The sequence below is a fragment of the Carcharodon carcharias genome, chromosome 10, assembly GCF_017639515.1.
Source record: "Carcharodon carcharias isolate sCarCar2 chromosome 10, sCarCar2.pri, whole genome shotgun sequence".
NCBI lineage: Eukaryota > Metazoa > Chordata > Chondrichthyes > Lamniformes > Lamnidae > Carcharodon > Carcharodon carcharias.
Genome location: NC_054476.1, coordinates 136,893,959 through 136,916,223, shown reverse-complemented (window position 1 = coordinate 136,916,223; position 22,265 = coordinate 136,893,959). Strand labels below are relative to the sequence as shown.

At 43.0% G+C, this 22,265-nt stretch overlaps 1 protein-coding gene across 1 annotated transcript; it reads left to right on the top strand.

Annotated features, from left to right (window-relative positions):
- The first annotated feature begins 1,491 nt into the window (after window positions 1–1,491).
- upk3b (uroplakin 3b) lies at window positions 1,492–21,721 on the top strand. Its single transcript, XM_041198376.1, has 6 exons — window positions 1,492–1,940; window positions 10,061–10,222; window positions 12,777–13,005; window positions 16,150–16,244; window positions 18,656–18,785; window positions 20,374–21,721. The coding sequence occupies exons 1-6, from the start codon at window positions 1,883–1,885 to the stop codon at window positions 20,495–20,497; spliced, it is 798 nt and encodes a 265-aa protein (XP_041054310.1). The 5' UTR covers window positions 1,492–1,882; the 3' UTR covers window positions 20,498–21,721.
- The last annotated feature ends 544 nt before the right edge of the window (window positions 21,722–22,265 follow it).

The following is a 22,265-nucleotide window of genomic DNA, read 5'->3' as shown; positions in this document are numbered from 1 at the left end:
AAGAACAAAATGAAACTGCGGACAAGAACAGCTTTGAGATTAGGTGAATCGGTGCTGCTGGAGGGAGAGGTCGAGTGTGTTCATATGATGGTGCATGGCACTGAGTGTGGATCTCAGGATGCAGCAAGAACAGTAGTCCGAGGAACATTGTATATCCCAGAAATACCTGTAATCCTGGGTGGATTCGAAACATGAGGGATGGAACTTCAATTGGAATCCATGTGGGGTAAGTCAGAGATGGAGACAGTCACTGAGGAAGGAAATATGACCGTGAAAGTGAGTTTTGTTAAACAGCTTGTCAAACTCCAGGAGAGAAATGGAAAGCAATGAAGGAACAGGGTGAAAGAGACAAGCAGAAATCCTGTCGGAGAGAAGAGCAGTACTTCTTCAAGTTAAGCATTCCTGGAAGAGGAGTGGCAGTGAATTAAACACCAAGATAAAAGCAAAATACTGTGGATGCTAGAAATCTGAAATAAAAATAGAAAATGCTGGAAAAACTCAACAGGTCTGATAACATCTGTCGAGAGAGAAACAGGGTTAACCTTTCAAGTCCATATGACTTCTTCAGAGCTAAAGAGAAGTGGGAAGAGAAGTGTGATGAAATTTATACTGTTTAAGGGGGTGGAGCAGGTGAAGCTGGATAGAAGGCCAGCGATAGGTGGGGGCAAAGGAGAGATTGACAAAGATGTCATTGACACAAGACAAAGGGAGTGTCAATGGTAGTGCTAAGGGCTAAAGAAGGTGCTGATGGTGGTATCAAGGTAAGAAAGCAGAATGCGTGAATAGCAGAACAAGGGCCAGCACTCTGTGAAAGAACAACATGGAACAAATAACTGATGGCCCTTTTGGGGAGGGGGAGGGGGGGGCTGCTGTTGGGGAAAAAGAAAGGGGGATAAAAAAAAGATAAAACAATGAATAACTAACTGAAAATAGAAATCAGTAAATTAAAAATAAAAAATGTTAAAAAAAGGGTTGAAGAGACAGTTCATGGTCTGAAGTTGTTGAACTCAATGTTAAGTCTGGAAGGCTGTAAAGTGCCTAATCGAAAGACGAGGTTCTGTTCCCCGAGCTCGCTTTGTGCTCTTTGCTAACTTCAACATGAAATATGACATATCCAAAGGAACAGGTGTTAAGCCACTTGGGAATTTCTTGCGTCAGGTGGTTCCTATTGTATTTGAAAGACACCCCATTCCAATCTCAAGTGGGATAAGGGTCCTTGGGTCTGATCCAGCATTCTCAACCAAATATGAGGAGTGGTTATTAATTAAAGTGCATGGAAAGTGATTCAGGGGGAAAGGCTAGAGGATAATAGAATCTAAATTCTATCAATATAAATTGCAAATACCCTTTTCATATTAATAAGGATCTGTTTTGTGACTACAATCTAAACCGGACTCATTAGGCAGTCCAATAGGGAGGGCTTAACTTGCTGTCATTGGAGAAAGATTGGTTATTAATAATGATTGTTCCTGGCTTGTGTAATGAAGATCTTATATTCTCTTTAGAGCCAGCGGACACTAAAAATTATCTGCGTCAGCTTCAAATTGATTGCCAATCGTTGAATAATTATTGCAGTAACATTCAAAAGTAAAATTGTTCGACTTGAATTGCTGACATTGACAGATAGAGTCTATCACAGGAATAGGGTTGGCGGAATTAATTTTTTAAAAAAGATATTAAGTCCTGAAAATTGAGGGTTTGGTTTTCGTGTGTATCACTTTGTTTTGGTTAATTGCCGTTAAACCACACCTTTGGGGAGAGACAGCTCTCAGAGCAGGTCCGACTCGTTCGGCCACAATCGACAAGAGGAATTATCAAAAGATCCTGAGCGAGCCGCACTGACGCAGAAGGGATTAGTTCGAGGAGCAGCGAGGTGAAAGAGATGAAACCACTTGTCCAATTTGTGCTGCTGTGCGTCTTGTGCGGTACTGGCAATGGAGGTAAAATGAACCCAATTATCCAGGATATCTGAAATAATGTCAAGGGATCTTTCCTGAAGTATTACCGGGGCTTGGGGGGGTGGGGGGCTGGGGTTAAAATCAGGAAAAATTTCAGTCTGAGTTTCTTGCACTTTTTTTTACTGCTCCTGTGAAATTGTCTTTTTGTTTAGTCGGTTGATGTGCTGTTTAAGTTTTTAATTGTGTGACTGGGTCTTATTAATAAATTATTTTCCAAATCACTGTCGGGGTGAGGGAGGTGGAGAATGAAGTGTCTCTCCTGCCATCCCCATAACTTCCAAACTGTTAATCTGGGACACTGCGGTTCACATTCTTTAAACCGCATAAAATCGTTCATCCGTTTACAGAATCCCTGTTATTTTCTTTCAAGTGATTTTACTCCTAATTTATGGCTGGCTTTAATTGTTTTACTGTTAAGCGTGTATTTGCATTTACAAGTGTAATATGTTTGGAAAGTATTTTTCAATGGATTTAAACTCTTGTGATCCACAGTCTGGGAACAGTTCGTTGGGAACTAGGGTCTCTCCTATAGATTGCCTCGCCACACTTTACTCTGGGATCAGCTGAGTTTCGAGTTACACCTTGCACTGTAATGAGAGTCAGAACCATCCCATGCTGCCTCTATAGAAATAACTGGAAAGCATCCGCAGTTCTTTGCTTTCATCCTGCCTCTAGTTTGCAGTCTATGTTTGGGGAGAGTACTGAAGACCAAATGGCTCGCGAGTCCTGATCAGATAAGGCACTGAAATAACTGGATTTCAGGATATATGACTGAAGTCAGGAGTGTGCTATCGACACTATGACCGAGAGTGGTCCTTTAACTCGGCTAGTAACTCAGAGGTCCGAATTAATGATCGGAAGATAGGAATTCCCTTCCTACAAGGGAACTTTAAATTCAGTTAATTAAATAAACTGGATTGTTGTTTAACCAAAAAAAAAACTCCATCTGGTTTACTAATGCCCTTTAGGGAAGGAAATCTGCCGTCCTTACCTGGTCTGGCCTACATGTCACTCCAGACCCACAGCAATGTGGGTTGACTCTTAACTGCCCTCTGAAATAACCTATACGCCACTTCTTTATAGTCAAGAAGGCAGTGCTCACCACCAGCATCTCAATGGCAATTGGGGATGAGCAAGATATGCTGTCCTGGCCAACTATGCTAGCGTACTGTGAATGAATAAAAAGTTGTTGGATTCCACAGAACAGCATCCACGAGGCAGCTTCAAGGATACACCCCTAAATCCATCTTCCTTATCCCAATGGCACAATTGTTTTCCATGGGGCTAAAATGTTGTTGTGCTGAGGAAGCCTGGCTTCAAGGTGTAAACCAGGGCTTCTCAATGTTTTTCTTTCTGTGCCTCCCCACCATATTTAAATTCCACCAATCCTCTCAAGATTCTCAAGGGGTTTTTCTGAATAAAACTTTAATATATGTTTCATTGTATAGCTTTGTTAATGTGAAGCTTGTTGATGGGCTGAGCAACAATCTTGTTAAGGCGTGGAGGTATCTGATAAAAATGAGTCACAGTTGATTTTAAAAAGTCAAAGAATGCATTCTGGGACCAAGTCCCAAAAGAGAAATAGGTAACCAAGAAAGATTAACCAAAAATTGGAGAAATTATTAACCAAAAAGTTGAAAATAATATAATTTAACTGTATCCAAAAGGGGAAATGGGTAAGTGAAAAACAAGGAAGTGGTAAACAAAAGCTGCAAAAACTAGTTAATGCTTGAAAATCATGAACTGAAATGGAAAATAACAGCAGAGACCAAGTCCCAAATAGGAAATGGTTAACCAAAAGGAAGCAAAATAATAAAGCAAAATATTGCTGAAATTAGTTATGGGGGGGGGGGGTGGGGGGAGGGGGAGGAGAGGAGAAATGGTTATCCCAGAATCTGGGAATAATTTTCAGAGGCTGAATGTGGAATAGTTAACAAAATTGCCTTCCTGATGAGAAAAAGCTGCCCTCTGCCTGTGGGGGCCTGGAATTACCTTGGTTAATCAGTTCCCATAGTGGATTTCTCCGATTTTTCTCATGGTCTGGTTAGATGTGTTTTATTCTGGAGTTCTGAGTCTGCTTCCTCAGCAAGTGCTTCATTGGAAAGTGCTGACACTACCTCATGCTATTTGACTGCAGTGGCACCAAAAGAACAGAGGAAGAGGATGAAACTGTAACTCCACTGCTGGGCTGCAGAGACCGGGGCTGGTGCTCTGAACTTCAGGTTGAAACATTGCATCTCCTCTGGGTCAATAGAAGATGAAAGGGTTGGTAGGGCTGTACCAACCTATGTGACTGGACTGAGTGTCAGTGGTAAGAGAAAAGATGGCTTTCCAACTGTTGCGCCCGCAAGAGTTCATTTTGGGTGCTTCATTTAGGCTGGTGTGGGGCAAAGGGGTATCCAGTCATACTGGAATGGTATCACGAAGCTGGGTGCTGGCCTCTGAAACCCATTGAGACTGACTTTATAAAACTGGGGATCAAAACTGCCACCTGTGGGCACACCTTGTCTCAGCGCTGTTCACTAGTCAGCACATCTGGGGTGTTCTGGTCATGTGTGCTTTGCTCTTGAGTTCCCAAGTTGAATTTTGCAGACCTCTTGAAATTTCCTTCCAGACCCCCTGTTGGTGGACACTTGTGGAAACAAAGGGTACTTGCCTTATGGTTGCTGCTTTTCCTGAATCAAACCAAAAGCAATATAAATATTGCTTACAATACCAATGCTTTCTCTTGGGGCCCATTAATTGCTTTCTCTAGTGGAACCCACGTGTACTTTAATCTGTACAGGGTCTCGGAGTATAGAAAGGCCATTCAGTCCATTGGGTCAGTAGCAGCTTTTTGAGCCATCTGAGCAATCCCAACATCCCCCAACCCCTACTGTTTCTCTCTCAACCTTGGCAATTTCTTTCCAAGTATTTATGCAATTCTTTTGAAAGTTATTATGCAATCCCCTTTCAGGCAGTGCATTCCTGATCATAACGCCCCACATAAAATCTCATCTTGCCTCTTTTGCCAATTATCTTAAATTGGGTGTCTGCTGGTTACTGATCATTCTGACCACTGGAAACAGGTTCCCGTTATTTACTTACAATCTTGAACACCTCTATTAAATCTGACCTGCACCATCTCTGTTGTAGGGGGGAAAAAATCCCATGTTCTCTTATGTTGCCACATAACTAAATTCTTTCACCCCGATATCATTCTTGTAAATCTCCTCTGCAAAACTAATTGTTCTTAAATAATGAGATTCGGAAATATGGTGGTGTCACGTAGGAATATGGTTGTGTGTGTGGTGTCTCAGTTTGTACCTGAATGCACTTGAGTCCTTGTGGTATGTAGACATTTTAGAGGCTGTTGGCTTGTTATTTCTGTTACCTTTTATCTGGAATTTCTGCCTGTTTAACTTTTTATTTGTGTGATTCAGCCAAGACACTTCCAGATCATAATACCCCACAAGACACTTGTCTACACTGTTGTAACTTTACTGTGATCATGGCACAAAGCCGGTTTACAAACATAATACAAGGGTTTCTGCTGCCCTCCTGGTGAAGTTAACCATAACGAAGTGGGAGCAGCTCCAAGAAAATTCCTTAACTATTCTCCCCTTTCTCCCCTGGGAGCACTGACTCTTATTGTGGTCCAACTGCATGCATTATCACCCTTTGCAACGTCACCCACATGCCATGTAGTCATTTTTCATGCCTGAGCTTAGACAGTGCCAGAATACTATTCAACTCTAAGGGGCATCCTAGCCATGCCTTGTCATTTTACACATGCATTTTCCAGCATGGGTGACCGGAGCAGAAATCCTGCAGGATTGTTTTCCCCAGCTCCATAACCAAGCAGTGTTTCTACGTCTGCTGTGGTTTGCTAGCTCAGCATAGAATGAGGACTGAACTGTATTAGCACAAACTAGTAAGGTCTAGCAAGGTTGTTTTTCCAACTGGAGGAGAATTCTGTTGAGATGTGAATACCATGGAAAGTGATCTAATGGGGAAGGGTGGATTATAGAGATTTGGAAAAATACAATAGTTTATTGTACAGGAAGCTTATTACAAGAGTTTGATGTAAAGATCTTGTAATCAGGATGGGTGTCGAGGTTGGGAAACCCAATGCTTTGGTACCCAGTATCAGTACATCAGCCTTTCCCATCTTAAAAGAACACTTCCTATTGCTGCAAAGCAACAGTTGAGCTTTCAAAGTCCTTCAATGCTTTAATGCTACTTTGTCCTTTTTTTCATGCTCCCTATAGTTACATTCCCCTCATATTACTAGGTTAGAGAAAATCTGACTCTTCACTCTTAAAAGGAGGTGAATAAAAGGTCACCTTGTAGAGTTGTGTAAGATATTAGAACAGAAAAGGTTAATCATGAGCGCTATCAGGTTAAACAATGGCTGCAGGACAAGGGGGTATGGGCACAAACTGGCAAAAGGTAAGTTCAGAGTCACTTCCATGTGTCTGTCACCAGATAGTGCTTAGGGACAGGGATCCTGACTACATGGACCAAATAGTGTCCATGCTCAGGCATGTCTTCCCTCAAAGACTGACGCATGGAATGGGCTCAAGGGTGGACCAGCAGAGGCAAAAACTCTTGAAATTTTTCAAGTGATAATTAGATACCATGATGGCGGACTGTAGTATCCCATGGATACATGAGCTTGAGTGCTGAATGGTCTTCCTCCTCGATCATCTTTATGATCGGATCCCTTTTATACATGATCGTATCTGAGTTTGACAGGGAGTGTAAAATAATCAGGCATTGTGGACTGATACTTGTAACAGTTTAGCAACTTGAGGGCAAGCTGATGGACAGGGTGAGATAGAAAAATGTTGTGGAGTCCAGTGAATCAAACTCCAGCATTAATCACCACCTCTCCTTACACCTAGTGGTACACTATTAGCATGTGATTGAAATTTCCACATGTTTAACTTTTATTGAAGTGTGATTGAGTTAGGGCAGTTGTATTTGTAACTTTTTTGTGGGGGGAGAATCCTTCCCTATCAGCACTGTGGATATACTATGACTCACTACTACCACCTCGAGGCAAGTTCAGGATAAGCAATAAATGCTGGCCTCGTCAGCGATGCCCATGTCTGAACATAAAAGAAATTCAGAGATTTTGTCTTTAGCGACCTGGGCATTTAACTTTGAAGTGTGTAAGAGAGCCTTGTATTGTTCAAGGTCAAATAAAAACGCATGCACCTCATATCTTTCCCTCCTGTATCATAATACTGTTGCATTAAGTACTAAACAAACCAGTCATGTAGAATATAATGTGCTTCAAGCCAAATGTGGAAGGGTCATATTTGACTCAAAAGGTTAACTTGGTTTCTCTCTTCACAGATGCTGCCAGACCTGCTGAGTTTTTCTAGCATTTTCTATTTTCAGATTTCCAGCATCTGCAGTATTTTGCTTTCCTTTCAGTGGAGCTTTTTAGAACTTGTTAAACAAGAAATTTTCACCATGTAATGGGTTATAAAGGCCTAGCAGTTTTTTTGTGTATTGTGTTTTTCCCCACTCCTGTTTCAGTTTGGTTTAGTTACATTTTTATAGTGCCTTTCACAACTTCAGGATGTCCTAAAGGGGTTTACAGCAAATGAGGTATTTTTGAAGTACGGTCACTTTTACGGAATTGTGGCTGCTAGTTTGCACCCATGAAAAGTCCCACAAATGGCAACAAGATTACTAATCGGGTTTTGACTGAGGTTAATTTTTAGCCAGGACAACAGGAGAATTCCCCTGGTGGTCTTTGGAAAAAATGCCATCCTACCTTTCATGTTCAGAGAGGGCAGATGGGACCTCAGTTTAAAATCTCACCTGAAAGAGGACACCTCCACCAGTGCAGCACTCCCTCAGCATTACACTGAAGCCTAGATTGTCTGCTCAAGTCTCTGAAAGTCTACTACCATGGAGCCCAGGCTGACACATTTATATTACCCTTGCCTCTAAATCAGGAAGTTTTATGGTCAATGCCAAATATTGAGCACATATTCTCAACCTAACAAGGCAGTGCCAGACTGAGGGAATGCTGCATTGTCAGATGTTTCTGCATGCTCAACCAGGGAGATGAAGCAGCTGCTCTACCAGATGGCATTATTTGAGGAGCTGAGGTGTCCTTGTCAACATTCCTGCCACAACTAATTGTTCTTTTCATTCATTTCTAAATTGGTGAGGCCACATTGCAGTAAATGGGAAGGGGAGAGTGACCTGCAAACTGGGCTAAGCCCCAGGGTTGTGAGCTGAGGCCGGTGGGTTGCTGGCTGTGGCGAGGTCCTAGGATCCGAGTCGGGAGGATGGCAGGGGAGTTCTTATGACTTTCTTGAAGTCACACCCTCGGATGAGCCAGCATCTTTGGATAAGGAGGGAACCACTATTAATCATCAGGAGAAGAACACAAGAAGTAGGAGTAGACCACTTGGCCCCTCAAACCTGCTCCACCGTTCAATACAATCATGGCTGATCTTTGGCTTCAATTCCACTTTCCTGCCCACTCTCCACATCCCTTGATTCCCTGAGACCAAAAATCTATCTATCCCAGATTTAAATGTATCCAATAATGAGCCATCCACAACCCTTTGGGATAGAGAATTCCAAAAATTTACAATCCTTTGTGTGAAGTAATTTCTCTTCATCTCAGTCCTAAATAGTCACCCCCTTATCCTGAGACTGCCCCTGTGTTTTAGATTCCCAACCAGCAGAAACAAACTGTGTCTGCCCTCAAGCCCCTTTAGAATCTTGTAGGTTTCAATGAGATTGCTTTTCATTCTTTTAAACTCTAGAGTATAAGCCCAGTTTACTCAGCCTCTCCTCATAGGACAACCCCCTCATTCCATGGACTAATTTAATGAACCTTTGCAGTACTGCCTCCAATGCAAGTATATCCTTACTTAAATGTGAGGCCAAAACTCTGTGCACTATTGCAGATGTGGTCTCACCAAAACCCTGTACAATTGTAACAAGATCTCTTTATTCCTGTACTCCAATCCCCCTGCAATAAAGGCCAACATGCCATCCTAACTGCTTCCTGCACTGCATGCTAACTTTGTGTTCCTTGTATGAGCACACACAAGTCTCTTTGACCATCACCTAATAAATTTAACACCTTTTTAAAAAAAAAAAATCTGCTTTTCTATACTTATGACCAAAATGAATAATTTCACACTTCTCTATATCAAACTCCATCTGCCATCTTGTTGCCCACTCACCTAACTGATCTACATCTCTTTGTAGCATCTCTCTATCCTCCCCCCACAGCTTATCTTTCCACCTAGCTTGGTATAATCAGCAAACTTAGATATATTATTCTTTGTCTGTCTCTTTATCTAAGTCATTAATATAGATTGTATATAGCTGATATCCCAACACTGATCCCTGTGGCACTCCACTATTCACTGCCTGCCAACGTGAGAGAGCCCATTTATGCCCACTCTTTTCTACCCGATAACCAATCTTCTATCCATGCTAATATATTACCATCAACTCTGTAAGCCCTTATCTTGCCTATTAAACTGTGTGGCACCTTATCAAATGCCTTTTGGATATCCAGGTGTACTACATCTACTGACTTCTCTTTATCTACCCAACTAATTACATCCTCGAAAAACCTAACAGATTTGTTAGACATTATTTCCTTTTAGTAAAACCATGTTGACTTGTTCTAATCATACTGTGCTTTCTAAGCATATTAAGACCTCCTTAATAATAGATCATCACATTTTTCCAACAACTGATGTTGGACTAACTGGCTTGTAGGGAAGAAAAAAGGGAAAGACAGGAAATAAGGATAACACATCTTTAATAATGAGAATATTTAGTTGTTTACATTTGAGGAAAAGAGACAGGTGGAGCCTGTTTAGGTTCTGAGATGCAGAAAAGCTTCTCAACTGCACCTTCACCTTAGTGATGATGGGAATACAAGTGTGTATGGGAAGCCCTAGCCAGAGAATGAGTTACATTCCACCCACACTTACTGGAAAAATATCATAAGGAACTTTATTTCGGTTTGGGTGTAATGAGTTACTAAGATTTACTGAACATCTTTGACCTGGTGGTGCTGACTGAATGCAGCGGAATACTGTGTTCATTTGGGTTTTTCTTTTCAGTTCCAGAAAGAGTCACTTATGTCCCTGAAATTTTGCGAAGCAGGGTAGCTGGGAAAATCACTCAAACAACAGTTGCTCTTCAACAGCCACACTGTGTGTTTGATTCCACCGAACAGCAGTGTATGGCCTGTGATGTCTGGTTGGTTGTTGCTAATTCAACAGGTAAGTGCTTCTCTGTTAACTCTGAAGCTGCTTTTCCTTGGAAATGACCCTACACGGTAACTGGCTTTGCCCACTTTTGCCTAGTTAGGGGAGCTGGTGAGAACATAGCCTTAGTTCTGGAATTGGCATTATGATGTAAATTAATTGCAAGCTTGAATAAATAATGAATGTGTCTTCACACCACAAGGTAGATGGGTAAGGAGATAATGGCATTCCTGTTTTAAAAAAGATTACTCTCAAGTGCAATTGGTTGAAACTTTGCTAGGTTTTATGCACTGTTTGGAGGGAGGGAAGATGTGCATGTTGTGTTCTGCATAGAGTCAGGGTGATATCAATATGTTGTCGGGAAAAATAGACTTTCTTGCGTGAAACCTTTAGTCTGTCATCTCAATTTGCTTCTAGCACTACCATGGCCATCATTGGTGCTCCGCAGCAGTTAGTAGAGCTGAAGATAACCCCACCCCTACCCTCCTCTGGACACACACGTTTGGAAAGATGGAATCTATTTGTGCTGCTGGCTGCTTTCACCACTTAAATGGACATGGTACAGAAGTTCTACATGTCCAGCAGTACATTCTAGTGATAACACTGCAGTGCTTAAATAGCCAGATAGTGTTTTTTTTTCTTATCTGTCACAGACTTGGCTAACTTCCCCTTATTGGCATCCTCATCTACACCCAGTGGTAGCAAGTTCCACATTCTCACCATTCTGGGGAAAGAGGTTTCTTCTGAATTTCTTATTGGATTATTAATGCCTGTTTTTATATTGATGCCCTCTAGTTTTGAAATCCCCCACAAGTAGCAGCAGTGTGTACCCATCTGCAAGATGCACTGCAGCAACTCACCATCGACAGCACCTTCCAAACCCATGACCTCTACTGCCTAGAATGACGAAGGCAGCAGATAGATGGGACCACCACCTGGAAGTTTCCCCTCCAAGCCGCACGCCATCCTGACTTAGAAATATATCACCGTTCCTTCACTGTCCCTGGGTCAAAACCTAGAACTCCCTCCCTAACAGCACTGTGGTTGTGCCTACACCATTTGGACTGCAGTAGTTCAAGAAGGCAGCTCACCACCACCTTCTTGAAGGCAATTAGGGGTGGGCAACAGGGAGGTGTCACTGAGAACTTGGTTAAAGAGGTAAGTTTTTAAAGAGAATTGTTTTTTTTCCCCAAAAATATACTTCATTCATAGAATTTATAAAACTATATTCAAAGTTGACATTGCATAATGTGCAAACCAAATCAGTTTCTTCAATACTGTATGTTACTCATTACATTTGTAATTACAATTAATATTTACAAGGTTTGCTACATGTCAAACATACAGTCTGAGGGCCCCTCAGTTTACTGTGGCTGAAAGGCCTTAGATGATGGCCTTTCCTCACTGTGTCTTTGCGGCAGCTGCCCCAAGCTTGAGTGCCTGCCCCAAGCTTTAGAGTGCCCCTCGACACTAAGGGATGTGTAACAAATGCTGGCCTAGCCAGTGACGTCCACATCCTGCACAAATATTTGAAAAAAAATTAGAAACATTTCTGTGTCTACCCTATTGCGCCTTAGTTTTAAAGGCCTCTTTCAACTCACCTATTAGCCTTTTCTTTTATAAAGGAAAGAGCCCAAGCCTGCTCAGTCTTTACTGATATCCCTAACCTCTCGGTTCTGCTATCAGCCTTCTAAATCTTTAAATGCTCTCACTGGAATGAATGGTGTTTTACATCATATTTCTGGGATTATTCTTGTAAATCCCGTTTGTATTGTTTCTAGTGGTTTGACATCCTTTGTGATATGTAGACCAGAATGGTTTACAGCGCTCCGAATATGGCCTAATCGAGTTTAGCATAACCTTTTTAATTCTATTCCTCTGCAAATTTTGTTTAAATTTTGTTTGAACTTTGTGATGGTCTTGTTAAATTGCATCGCTACTTTTAAAAGGGGAGATGGTGGTGTAGTAATCCAGAGGCCCAGGTTAATTGTCTGGGGACAGAGTTTCAAATCTTCCATGGCAACTGTTGGTATTTGACTTCAGTTAATAAAGCTGGAATGTAAAGTTAGTCTCCATAATGGTGACAATGATAACTATCGTTGATTGTCATTAAAAACCTACCTGGTTCACTATTGCCGTTTAGAGAAGGGAATCTGCCATCTGGACGCAGTCTGGTCTACATGTGACTCCAGACCCTCAGCAATGGGGTTGACTCTTAACTGCCCTCTGAAATGGTCTAGCAAGCCACTCAGTTCAAGGGCAATTAGGGATGGGCAGCAAATGCTGGCCTTGCCAGTGATGCCCATATCCCATGAAAGAGTTTTAAAAAAAAAATAAATTTGTGTTGTCAATGCGTACCTCCTAGATCCCTTTGTTCGTCTACCCAATTTTGAATCTTGAATGAACTTCAAATGATTGAAGTGAATGGAAGCACGAACTGGATGGTGAACATAATCTGTTTCCTGAATGGTTCATACTGTAGCACGTGTTTGAATCAAAAGTTATCTCCCTGTGGTGTGAATCCTGTGTTGCAGATGAAGTGACTAATTTCATTCCTGTTTAAACCTAGGAGTTTCAAAGTTTGAGAATGATAAAAATAGATTTCTGGATCCTTCGATGTTTACCTACAGAGATGCTTTCAGTGGATCAAATGGTTTTTACTTCACTCTCAAAACAAAAAGAAGTAATTATCCTTGTCCTCCTGCCACTGGTCAAATCTTAACTTTGCGAGTTGGCTCAGAAGTGCCCTGTACAACTTCGAATTGCAATGCTCCACTACCTGCTGGTGGGACGTTCAGGTAAGACCAGCCACAAGAGATGGTCATCAGTTAGGTTTTTTTTATTATGGACAGCAGTAAATGCTAACGCATATGTTTTAAGCAAGTAACAATAGATATAAAGTCTCTCAGTATGGGTATAAAAGGACGGTTTTCATTTGTATAGCACCTTTCATGGCATGAGGATGTCCCAACATGCTTTACAACCAATGAAGTACTTTTGAAATATGGGCTAACATTTTTTGGGCCCATTGGCGACAGGCTGGGAGGCGGGAAGGCTGGCAAAATGGCGTGGCAATGTATTGGGAAGATGCCTGATGTCTTGCCATTTTTCCAGGAAAGGTGGCAGATTGGCTGCCCAAAGGGGGCCTAATTAATTCACTTAAGTGGCCAACTAAAGGTCACTTTCTGCCTCCAGAGTTATTTTTGCTCATGTCGGGAGGGCCCACTGCCACATGGGGTGACTACTAGGTAAACTCTTGTGGCCTCCAGCTGGCTCCTTTTGGTGAGGGGCCCTCCTTTATGGCAGGCCCATGGAGGGGCTATCCAACAGCAGGTACTTGACATCAGCAAACCCCTCACCTGGCCCCAGCGTCCCCAGACCCCGCATACCTATCCTCGAGGGCACATGGTCATCCTTTATTCTCAAGTTGCAGCCCCAGCAATGCCCACCGCTAGCACTGGTGCTGTTGAGTTGCCAGCTTTCTGGTTGGGCCAACGGTTCTGGAGGTGGGGGGGGGAGGGGGGGGCTGCCGTCTTTAATAGGCAAAGTGTATCCCTGGCTCCCGCTGCCTGATGAAGTGGCATTGCCCCTGCTTTCGGCCCAGGCAACAGAATTTCTGCCGGCTCTGCAAAACTCCGACTATAGTCACATAGGAAACATTTGTAGTCAATTTACAAACAGCAATGTGTCAATCAGCAACTGATCAGTGTTCAGGGGTTGGTTGAAGGAGTGTTTAGGCGTCACTTTTATAAGTGAGTGATTGCCAACAAACCATGGCTGACAGTTGCAAACCACTCACTTGCAATAAAAACATGAAACACAGTTCAAAATGGGAGATGCAGCTGCCACTTAGGCCCCAAGGGTAGCAAAAGGACAGAAATGGATCATTTTTCTGCTGCTGCTTTCCCTTTTTCTCCTTGCATCTTACCTTGCGGTTGAGTGTACTCATGTTGCAAGGTGAAAGAAAACAACATAATCACTGTGGAGATGAGACTATCCAGATATTCCTAGTGAGTGAATAATCCTCCATTTAAAATTATGGGACCTGTTGAGTTTAGCTAGCAGGTTTTAACTGATGCGGTGCTCGTTGGGATGGCCTCACTCCATTCCTTTCCTTGTGTTCTAAAGCATGATGATAAAGTAAACCAAGTACCAGGGTTTTCCAATATATACGCTCAACAATCCTGAGATCTCGCCTGAGCCCCATGCTGAATGTGAGAGAGTAGGAGACCCAGTAAAGCGAATGTTTCCAGCTATTGTGCTAGATGATGGACATACTGTTAAGCCACTGATATTCAGTTAAGGGATTCCATTTTCTTTAATGAAGTTGACCAGGGTTGCTATTTTTGATTAACTCGACCAAAAAAAGTAATGGGGCCTCTAACTGCCTGGGCTTTTCCATGCCAGCCGGCATCAGGCGTGTCCGGTGGTGCAAGCAGACAATATGGTGCGATCAGTTTCGCACCGGTGTGAAACCAGTTCACGATTGTCTGATCAGCCCACCAATGGTGGGCCCCATTTCCACTCCCCACCCCCCCACTCCAACCCCCCCCCCCCCCCCCCCCCCCCCCACCCCCCACCATTGGACGTTGGGAATCTGATTGCAATACATCAGCATATCATTATTAGGCCTGCCTGTTGGACTTATCTCCCACCCCTGCTGGATTGTCTGCCCACATCAGAGGGAAAAAGTGCTGGTGTGTTTAACAACACATGAATGATGTGAACCTGGCGAGCTGCACTTCACTCAGGACTTCAAGGTTTGTTTGCCTACCTTGCTTCAGTCAGTGCACTCAATCACCAGTGCCAGGCTCCACAGACAGCACTGCATCACTTTTAGGGGGGCTCATGGGTAAGGTCTCTACCAGATCAGCCATATGTGTGGCTTTTCAATGGCTGTAGGGCTTGCTTGGGGAAGGGGGAGAAGTGGCTTCAGGCAAGGGAAGAGTCTGCAGGATGACAGCTGTACTGGGGAAGGTGCGTGTGTGCGTGCGTGCGTGTGCGCATGCGTGCGTGTGCATCCTCCCTACATTGGATGGCCAACCTCTTGAGTGCAACATTGGCGCTGATCACCATTGCCTCTATGGTGTCCAAAAGGCGTTCCAGTGATGCGTCCCTAAACCTGGGGGCTGCAGTCTTGCCTTTCGTGGGCATCTTCACTGCAGTAGTGGTGGGCTGGAAGCACCGAGATGTGTGTGCGCGGCTGGACTTTAAATATGGCACCTGGTGAGGTGATGGCATAGCGGGCAAATGAGAGCCCGCCTGCCATCGAGACAGCGTGTTTCCCAGGAATACATAATTAATGTGGTGGGTTTGGGACAAGGTGTGAAAACCTGCCATTGTGGGTGGGTAAAATTGTTTTATCAGGCTACTACCACACTTAGTGCAAATCTGGGATGATTCCGCCCATTGTCTTTCACAGTAATCGTGAGATGATCTTCCAAACACAGCTAGGCTGAAGTGACAGGGACCAGCAGCAGGAAGGTGATGGGGACAGCTGGCTGCTCCAGACTCTGGTGAATATTGGGCCCAGCAGAGTAGAATGCAGTTCTTTTCCTCAAGTCCTATTGGATGTGAGAGTGGCAATTGATCATCAGCATAAAGCTCAGGCCGAGATCCGCTCACTTCAGCACAGGCCAGTGATCGAATCTGGGGCCCCTATGCTCTCAGGGTCTGCACTGTAACCCACTGAAGCTTCATATCCCTCCACTTGATGGGCCCAATTATGGATCAAATTGGACAACCCCACTTAGCAACAGTGACACAGGAAATGGCGGCTGGAAGTTAGGCCCTGCTTTTTCTGTGTGAACTCTTGTTCCTCGTCAGGGGCAATTGATCATGTCTTCTGCTCAACTATAATAACTATTGTCGGTTGTGGCCAAGGGTAGGGAGGAGGAATGTATATTATTAACTCGGGGCTAACCTTTTATTTTCTTCTTTAGAATGAAGTATGTTTTGGTTAATCCTGATCTAGCTTCCCCCACTGCAAATATTATTGGGGAAACAAACTTTACAGAAGATATCAAGCTACTGAGTGGTAAGCATGGAGTTGTCATGGAGACTGATAATCCTTACTCTTCGGTAAATAGGAGTGTGCTAGTGATTAGAGGGTAAAATGAGTTAAGCAGATAGATTTTGCTCATGGGACTACAGGCACCAAGGTTGCCAACTTTGGTTGGAGGCATTTCTGGAGCTTGGACCATGTGAAGCCAGATTGCATGAATGTCATTTCAGGTTCCTTTAAAAAGGTTGGATCATTTCAGTATCTTGTGTAAAATGTTTTGCGCAGGTGAAGAGGGGAAACAGAGAATTGGGGGCGGTGATTCTGGGGAGTGGGATGCAAGACGTGGGATGAAATTTGTTTCCACCAGTAACTAATAGTAACGCAAAATTTACACTGATTACTAATACTGAGTAATGCTCAGATTCTTGTCATAATCAGCAGTAATACAATAACTCAGTGATAAGTCGATAGGCAACTGGTAGTAATATGGTGTACCTCCCTAATATCCTAAGGCCAGGATTTTCTGGTTGGCGGGAGTGGCTGTGAAACAGCCCACTGCTGGAAATCAGGCCCTGACTGTGATTTCTCACTGGCCAATTAACGGCCGGCCAGCCAGCCAATGTGAATTGTGCGCTGCAGTACTCAGGGCTGCTGGGGTGGGAGCGGGAGGGGGGGGTGGTGAGCACGGATGTGCACAGTAATAGCTCCATGAGAGCTGAATATTTTTAAAATAAAAAAATAAAGAATTTAAAAACATGTCCCCTTATGTGATTGTCACATGAGCAGGGGCATGTTAGAAATTAATTTAAAACTTTTAAAAATTTTTTTCTATTCACTGAAACCTCATTCTGTTCGTGGATGAGATTTCGCAAAAATTCCAAAGGCAGCCTGGCTGATTTGGGGCAGCGAAAAAATTTTTTATGACTTTAGTGGCCTTAATAGGCTGTTTAATTGTCAGCGGCCTTGCTGCAGACTCCTGAGCGCACCTGCCAACTGAAATATCGCATGTCATTTTACATTTGTTTGGGTCAGGTGCGCATCTGCCCGACCAGCAAAATATTCTGCCCTATATCTAACTTGTAGTAAACATATAATCTACCGATATTTACCCTGTAACCACAACCAGAATTCCCTACACTTAAAATGTAGTCAGGCTGCCTGGTTGTCCACTGTTTTTAATGGGCTTGTTCTTACTGCCTATCTCCTTGCCCTCTGTTTTAAGCTCGAGGGCAGAAATTATGGCCCCATTGTGGTGGGGGTGAGGCTGCATAATGTGGTGAGTCATTCAAAAGTCCATTGACTAAGGTGGGACTGTGAAATTCTGCCCAGGTTCTGCGTGCAGGAGACATCTATGAACTGGGAATCTTGGCCAGAGTCGATCTGCTCTTGGGCTTCGCACATCAAAACTAGCTGGCACGGACCGGCCTTTACTAAACCGAGAGATTGCATAAAAGGCACTCAGCTTGGTGTTTGGGTCACATCTCTCGGGGGCGCATACTAAATGCAACTCAGCATCAATATTTCAAAACTGTTCCTGAGTTTGGATTCAATAAAGGAGAGTTTTCAGAGAATGATAAGTTACAGCACAGGAGGTGGATATTTGGCTCGTTGTACTGGTGTATTCTCCTGTAACCCCACCCCCAAAACTATTTTTAAATTCTATATACTTCAGACTTTCAAATGACGTTTTAGTCTCCAACTCCTAAGTCACTTGTGACCCTTTTGAGTCAAACCAAATAAACTAAATTAACAAATCAAGGGACAAATTAAAAGGCAGCCCCTTAAAGGGAAACTGCAAAAATAAAATACAAAATTTAAAGGAGATTCACAAACATTAACCAACATGTGATCAAAGGAGTTAATGAAGCCCCCTGTCCCCACTGTGCCCACTGAGCATTGAAGGCCTCAATGGTGCCAGCAGACATTGTGTGCTCCCTCTCTAGAGACACTTAGCCCTGGAAGAGGGGCATACAGTCAAAAGTCACTTGTGTTGGAGCCCATTTAAAAGTGGCTAAAGTGATATTTAATTTTCTGCAGAGGATACAAAAGGAACATAGGAAATAGGAGCAGGAGTAGGCCATTCAGCCCCTCTCACAATTGAAAAGCAAACCGGGCTCTTCATAACTCAGCTGGATGATGTGCTTGCCCAATCATTCAGCTGGATCATGGCTGATGTTCCACCTCAGTGCCATTTTCCCCACACCATCCTTATATCCCAAACAAACTGAGAGCATTGAAAACCTGCATTTAATAAAGCAAAGATCCATGAGCATCTGGAAAAGGGAACTGAAGAATTATTGTTTTCAGTATAGAGCCAGTTTGGTTAGAGCCAGTTTGGTTGGGTATTTTCGGTATTTTCTGTTTGTTTGCCTGATGGGGGTGTGAGCTGTACAGATCCCTGTAGTAGGCTTTAAATCTTTTTTCTCTGCTGTGTTTATCTCCAGCTAAGGATCCCAATAGCATTGACAACTTTTCTGTACGTCGCACCGGGGGGATGGTTGTCATAACGACAATACTTTCCATTCTGCTCTTCCTGCTGTTGGCAATGTTTGCGGCCATTCTAGCCTTGGTTTGGTAAGTCAAATACCGTGAGGGTTCAGCTCTGGTCTGCAAACGAGTGTGTGTCTGTCCAGAGTTGTTGAATAATGTCAGGCTATCCAGGGTAACCTCCCAATGGTGGACAAGAATCTCCCTTCACGAATTGTCCCAATCCTATATCCTATTTTTTCCCAAGAAGGGGGAGATTTTTTGTTTTTTCACCTCTGGTGTTGTGACTCACTCCTTCATAGATTAAGTAAACAGAGTGAAAACAGCGTTGTGTTGCTCATTCTTATTGGAAATGGTCCTGGAGGTTTTATTACATGAAGTTCTACCTTTCACATACTCTGGCCAACATTTTCTCACCATTGGTCCCCAATGCATCCACCTTCATAGCACACTATCCTCCCAAATTAAACACAAACCCCACTCTTTTTAACTCAGTTGGATGATGCTTGGCTGTCAAACAGCCTTTTCTTAACTTTTTTTTATACCTAATAAGCAAAAGTGTTCAAAGAAATTGTGGTGGGGTGGTGGTGGAAATAATTTATTTACTGCTCCTATGAGTTTTCTCTCGATGTCTTTGATGAGTTCCTGGTGATTGCAGTAAAACCCCAGGGGTAGCATTGCCAACCATCCAGGATTGGCCTGGAGTCCCCAGTAATTGAAGATCAATCTCCAAGACACTGCTGTGTACAACCCTGGAGAAAAACCATCGGCATATTAAAGATTGTGTTTTTTGTTTTTGTCATTTTCTTTGAACATTTCACTTTTACATAAAAATATTGAAATTGTTGGGAGTTTGGGGGTGGGGGCGGGGGCAAAGAGAGGAAGGCTGTTTGGCTGACAGTTGAGCATGATCTAATTGGGTAATAAATCTTTTTTTTGCTTTCCAATTGGCATAGGAAGGCAGTGCATCACAAGGATGTGTTGGCCAACTGTGGGGGCAAGTCATGTGATGAAACCTCTAGGAATACATTTATTGACAGCTGGCAACCCTACCTGGGGTGGGGGGTGGTGGGGTAGAAAATGAAGTCCGTGAGAATGAAAAACATAGTTGGTCCACAAGAATCAATGACTTCAACCATTTTTTTTTTCTGATCCCCTATCATGCTGAGCTGCTCCTTGAACAGAACCGTTTTCTTATAAATGCTCCCATGGGGTCAGTCCACAAGTGCAGTACCAAAAATGGAACTGAAGCACAGGAAGTAGAAGAGCTCCAGAGATCCTGCTGCTCTTAATTAGGATAATGGCGGAGCCTGCTATGAAATCCCTCACTGCTGCTAAGCAAGGGAAAGGTAGAAGAAACAGCCAAGGATTCTGCTCTTGGTTGTTAATGTTCAGTGTATGGTTGTCAAGGGTGGATATAAGTGAACATGGTGGTGATTACTCACTGTCTAAACTCCTATAAAAAGAATGCTGGTTTGGCTGAGATTCATGGAGGTAACTCAGATCTGAAACACTGCTGTGACTTAGTATCTTCAGGAAGGATGGGGGGAAAAATTATCCAAAAAAAAGTTAAAGATGCCAGACTGTTTGAGGTTTGGTGTCCTGTTATTTATTGATTCAATGCTGAGTGCATATCAACAGAAATTAACAATCGTGTGTTCCTTTTTTATTACAGTTGCAAAAAATCTGTCCAGTCTGACTTCCCTGCACCTCTAGCTACATCTGGCTCTCTCCGAAAATACCACACTCACAGCTTGCATAACAAATCAAACATCATCCCTCCAAAGGGCAAGATGTAAGGCAGTCTTTGTGGAGCAACCGTAGACTGGTCAAGAATCCAGCAGCCTCCTCCCTCCCTGAGAACCTCAACTACCTACTTTCACATTTACAGTGGAACATTTGTGTATCTATTAGTGTTTGGAATGATGAATTGTCCTTATGCTGATGATCCAGACATTCAGTTTGGAATCCTTCTAGGGTTAACTTCTCACCCTTTTCTATGGTGCTTGTGTTCTAGCTTTCTCAACATCAGTGCAATATGTCAGAAAACCTTCATTTGCAGCAGAGGAGTTTTAAGCCTCTCTCCCTTCTCTCCTTCCCCACTCCAGCACCCACTGCCTTTTGGCTTCAGGCACCATTTTAGCTCTTACACCAAGGGGAATCCAAGGTCATGACTGCAGGGTTGCTCCTTCCTCCCACTGCTTTAGATTCCAAATGTACCCGAGAGTATGTGAGAAGAATTTGGCTTGTTTCCTCGTTCTTTCCTTTTCGTGCTCTTGACTGGACTAAGGTTTTGCATTGCACCAAGTAAATGTGGGGGGGGGGGGTGGTTTGTTCTACTGGATGCCAAAGCTGCTGCCCAATTCTTGCCCTTTTCTGTATATGAGATGCTGCCTTCCCTTAGCAGTTGGGCAGGGAAATGAGTCCATAAGTTGCTCGCTGATTTCAGAGCAAGACTTCCACTTCCTCCAGTGTCTGGAGCCCAGATGAGGTGCCTTTTCTGTTTGGGTCATTGTGCCCAGGCAAGGGCTTGATCTAGTTGGCTTTCCCTTGATACCTTATGGATTAAGAAAACACTCACTACTCCATGGATACAGCATTTACTCCTCATTGCTGTCCCATTCTCTTAGCTTTACTTATTTTGTGTTTTTTGTTTTTGCTTTATTTCTTCCACTTGAAATATTTTCTGAACATTTAAGTGTCTTTTAGATTTTTTTTAACCAGTATGCTGCTAAGTCAAATGTTAATCTCAATTTACTATTTCTGGCGCAGAGCTGCGTGTGACTGGAGTGCATGTTATGGGTTTGGGCTGGAAAAGCTAGCGGGCTGCACCTAGTGACCACGCCATGTTTCTATCATGTACAGCTCTGAGCTGGGAAAAACTAAGCTTGTAGTATTGACTGTTGATCTAAATTCAGATGAAATAGTTCCAATACCATAGATCAAGCCAAACTTGGAGAGTTTGGAACGTATATGACTTTACATCTAAGTCAAGGATGAATAAACAAGAATCTAAAATCAAATGGATATTGTGGAGTTTTGTTTGAGATTCAGTGGGTTGGGCAGAGACTGAGATAATGGATTGTACATAGTCTGGACAAAGCAAGACCATTTTTCTTTTCCATTTTATTCTTGAACCTTTACAAGTGATCTTGGATAAATCCCTACTTGATGCTCTAAAGTGTGAATACATTTGAACTTATAACTGCATATGTTTATGGCATGAGCATGATATTAGCTTGGTAGCATCTCTACGAACTTTTATGGTTAAGCATTGGATGCTGTTGGCTTCTGGAGTCCACACTACTGTACTCTTATGTGTAAACCCTAATTGAATAGCCAAAGAGTTCTGTATATAATGTGAGTTTTTATATTTGTAGAATGCTTGAAAGTTTCTGCGATGGTTGATAAGGGGAGATGTTTAGTGTCCCCCGCACTGTCTGACAAAAGTAGAACTTGATGTGGCAACTGGATTTTTTCCTCGAGAGAAACTTAGTCAGTGGTGCCACCTAAAGCAGCTAGCCAGCCCAGACCAGTCTCCATCCTCCACATGTCAGAGGTAGAGTC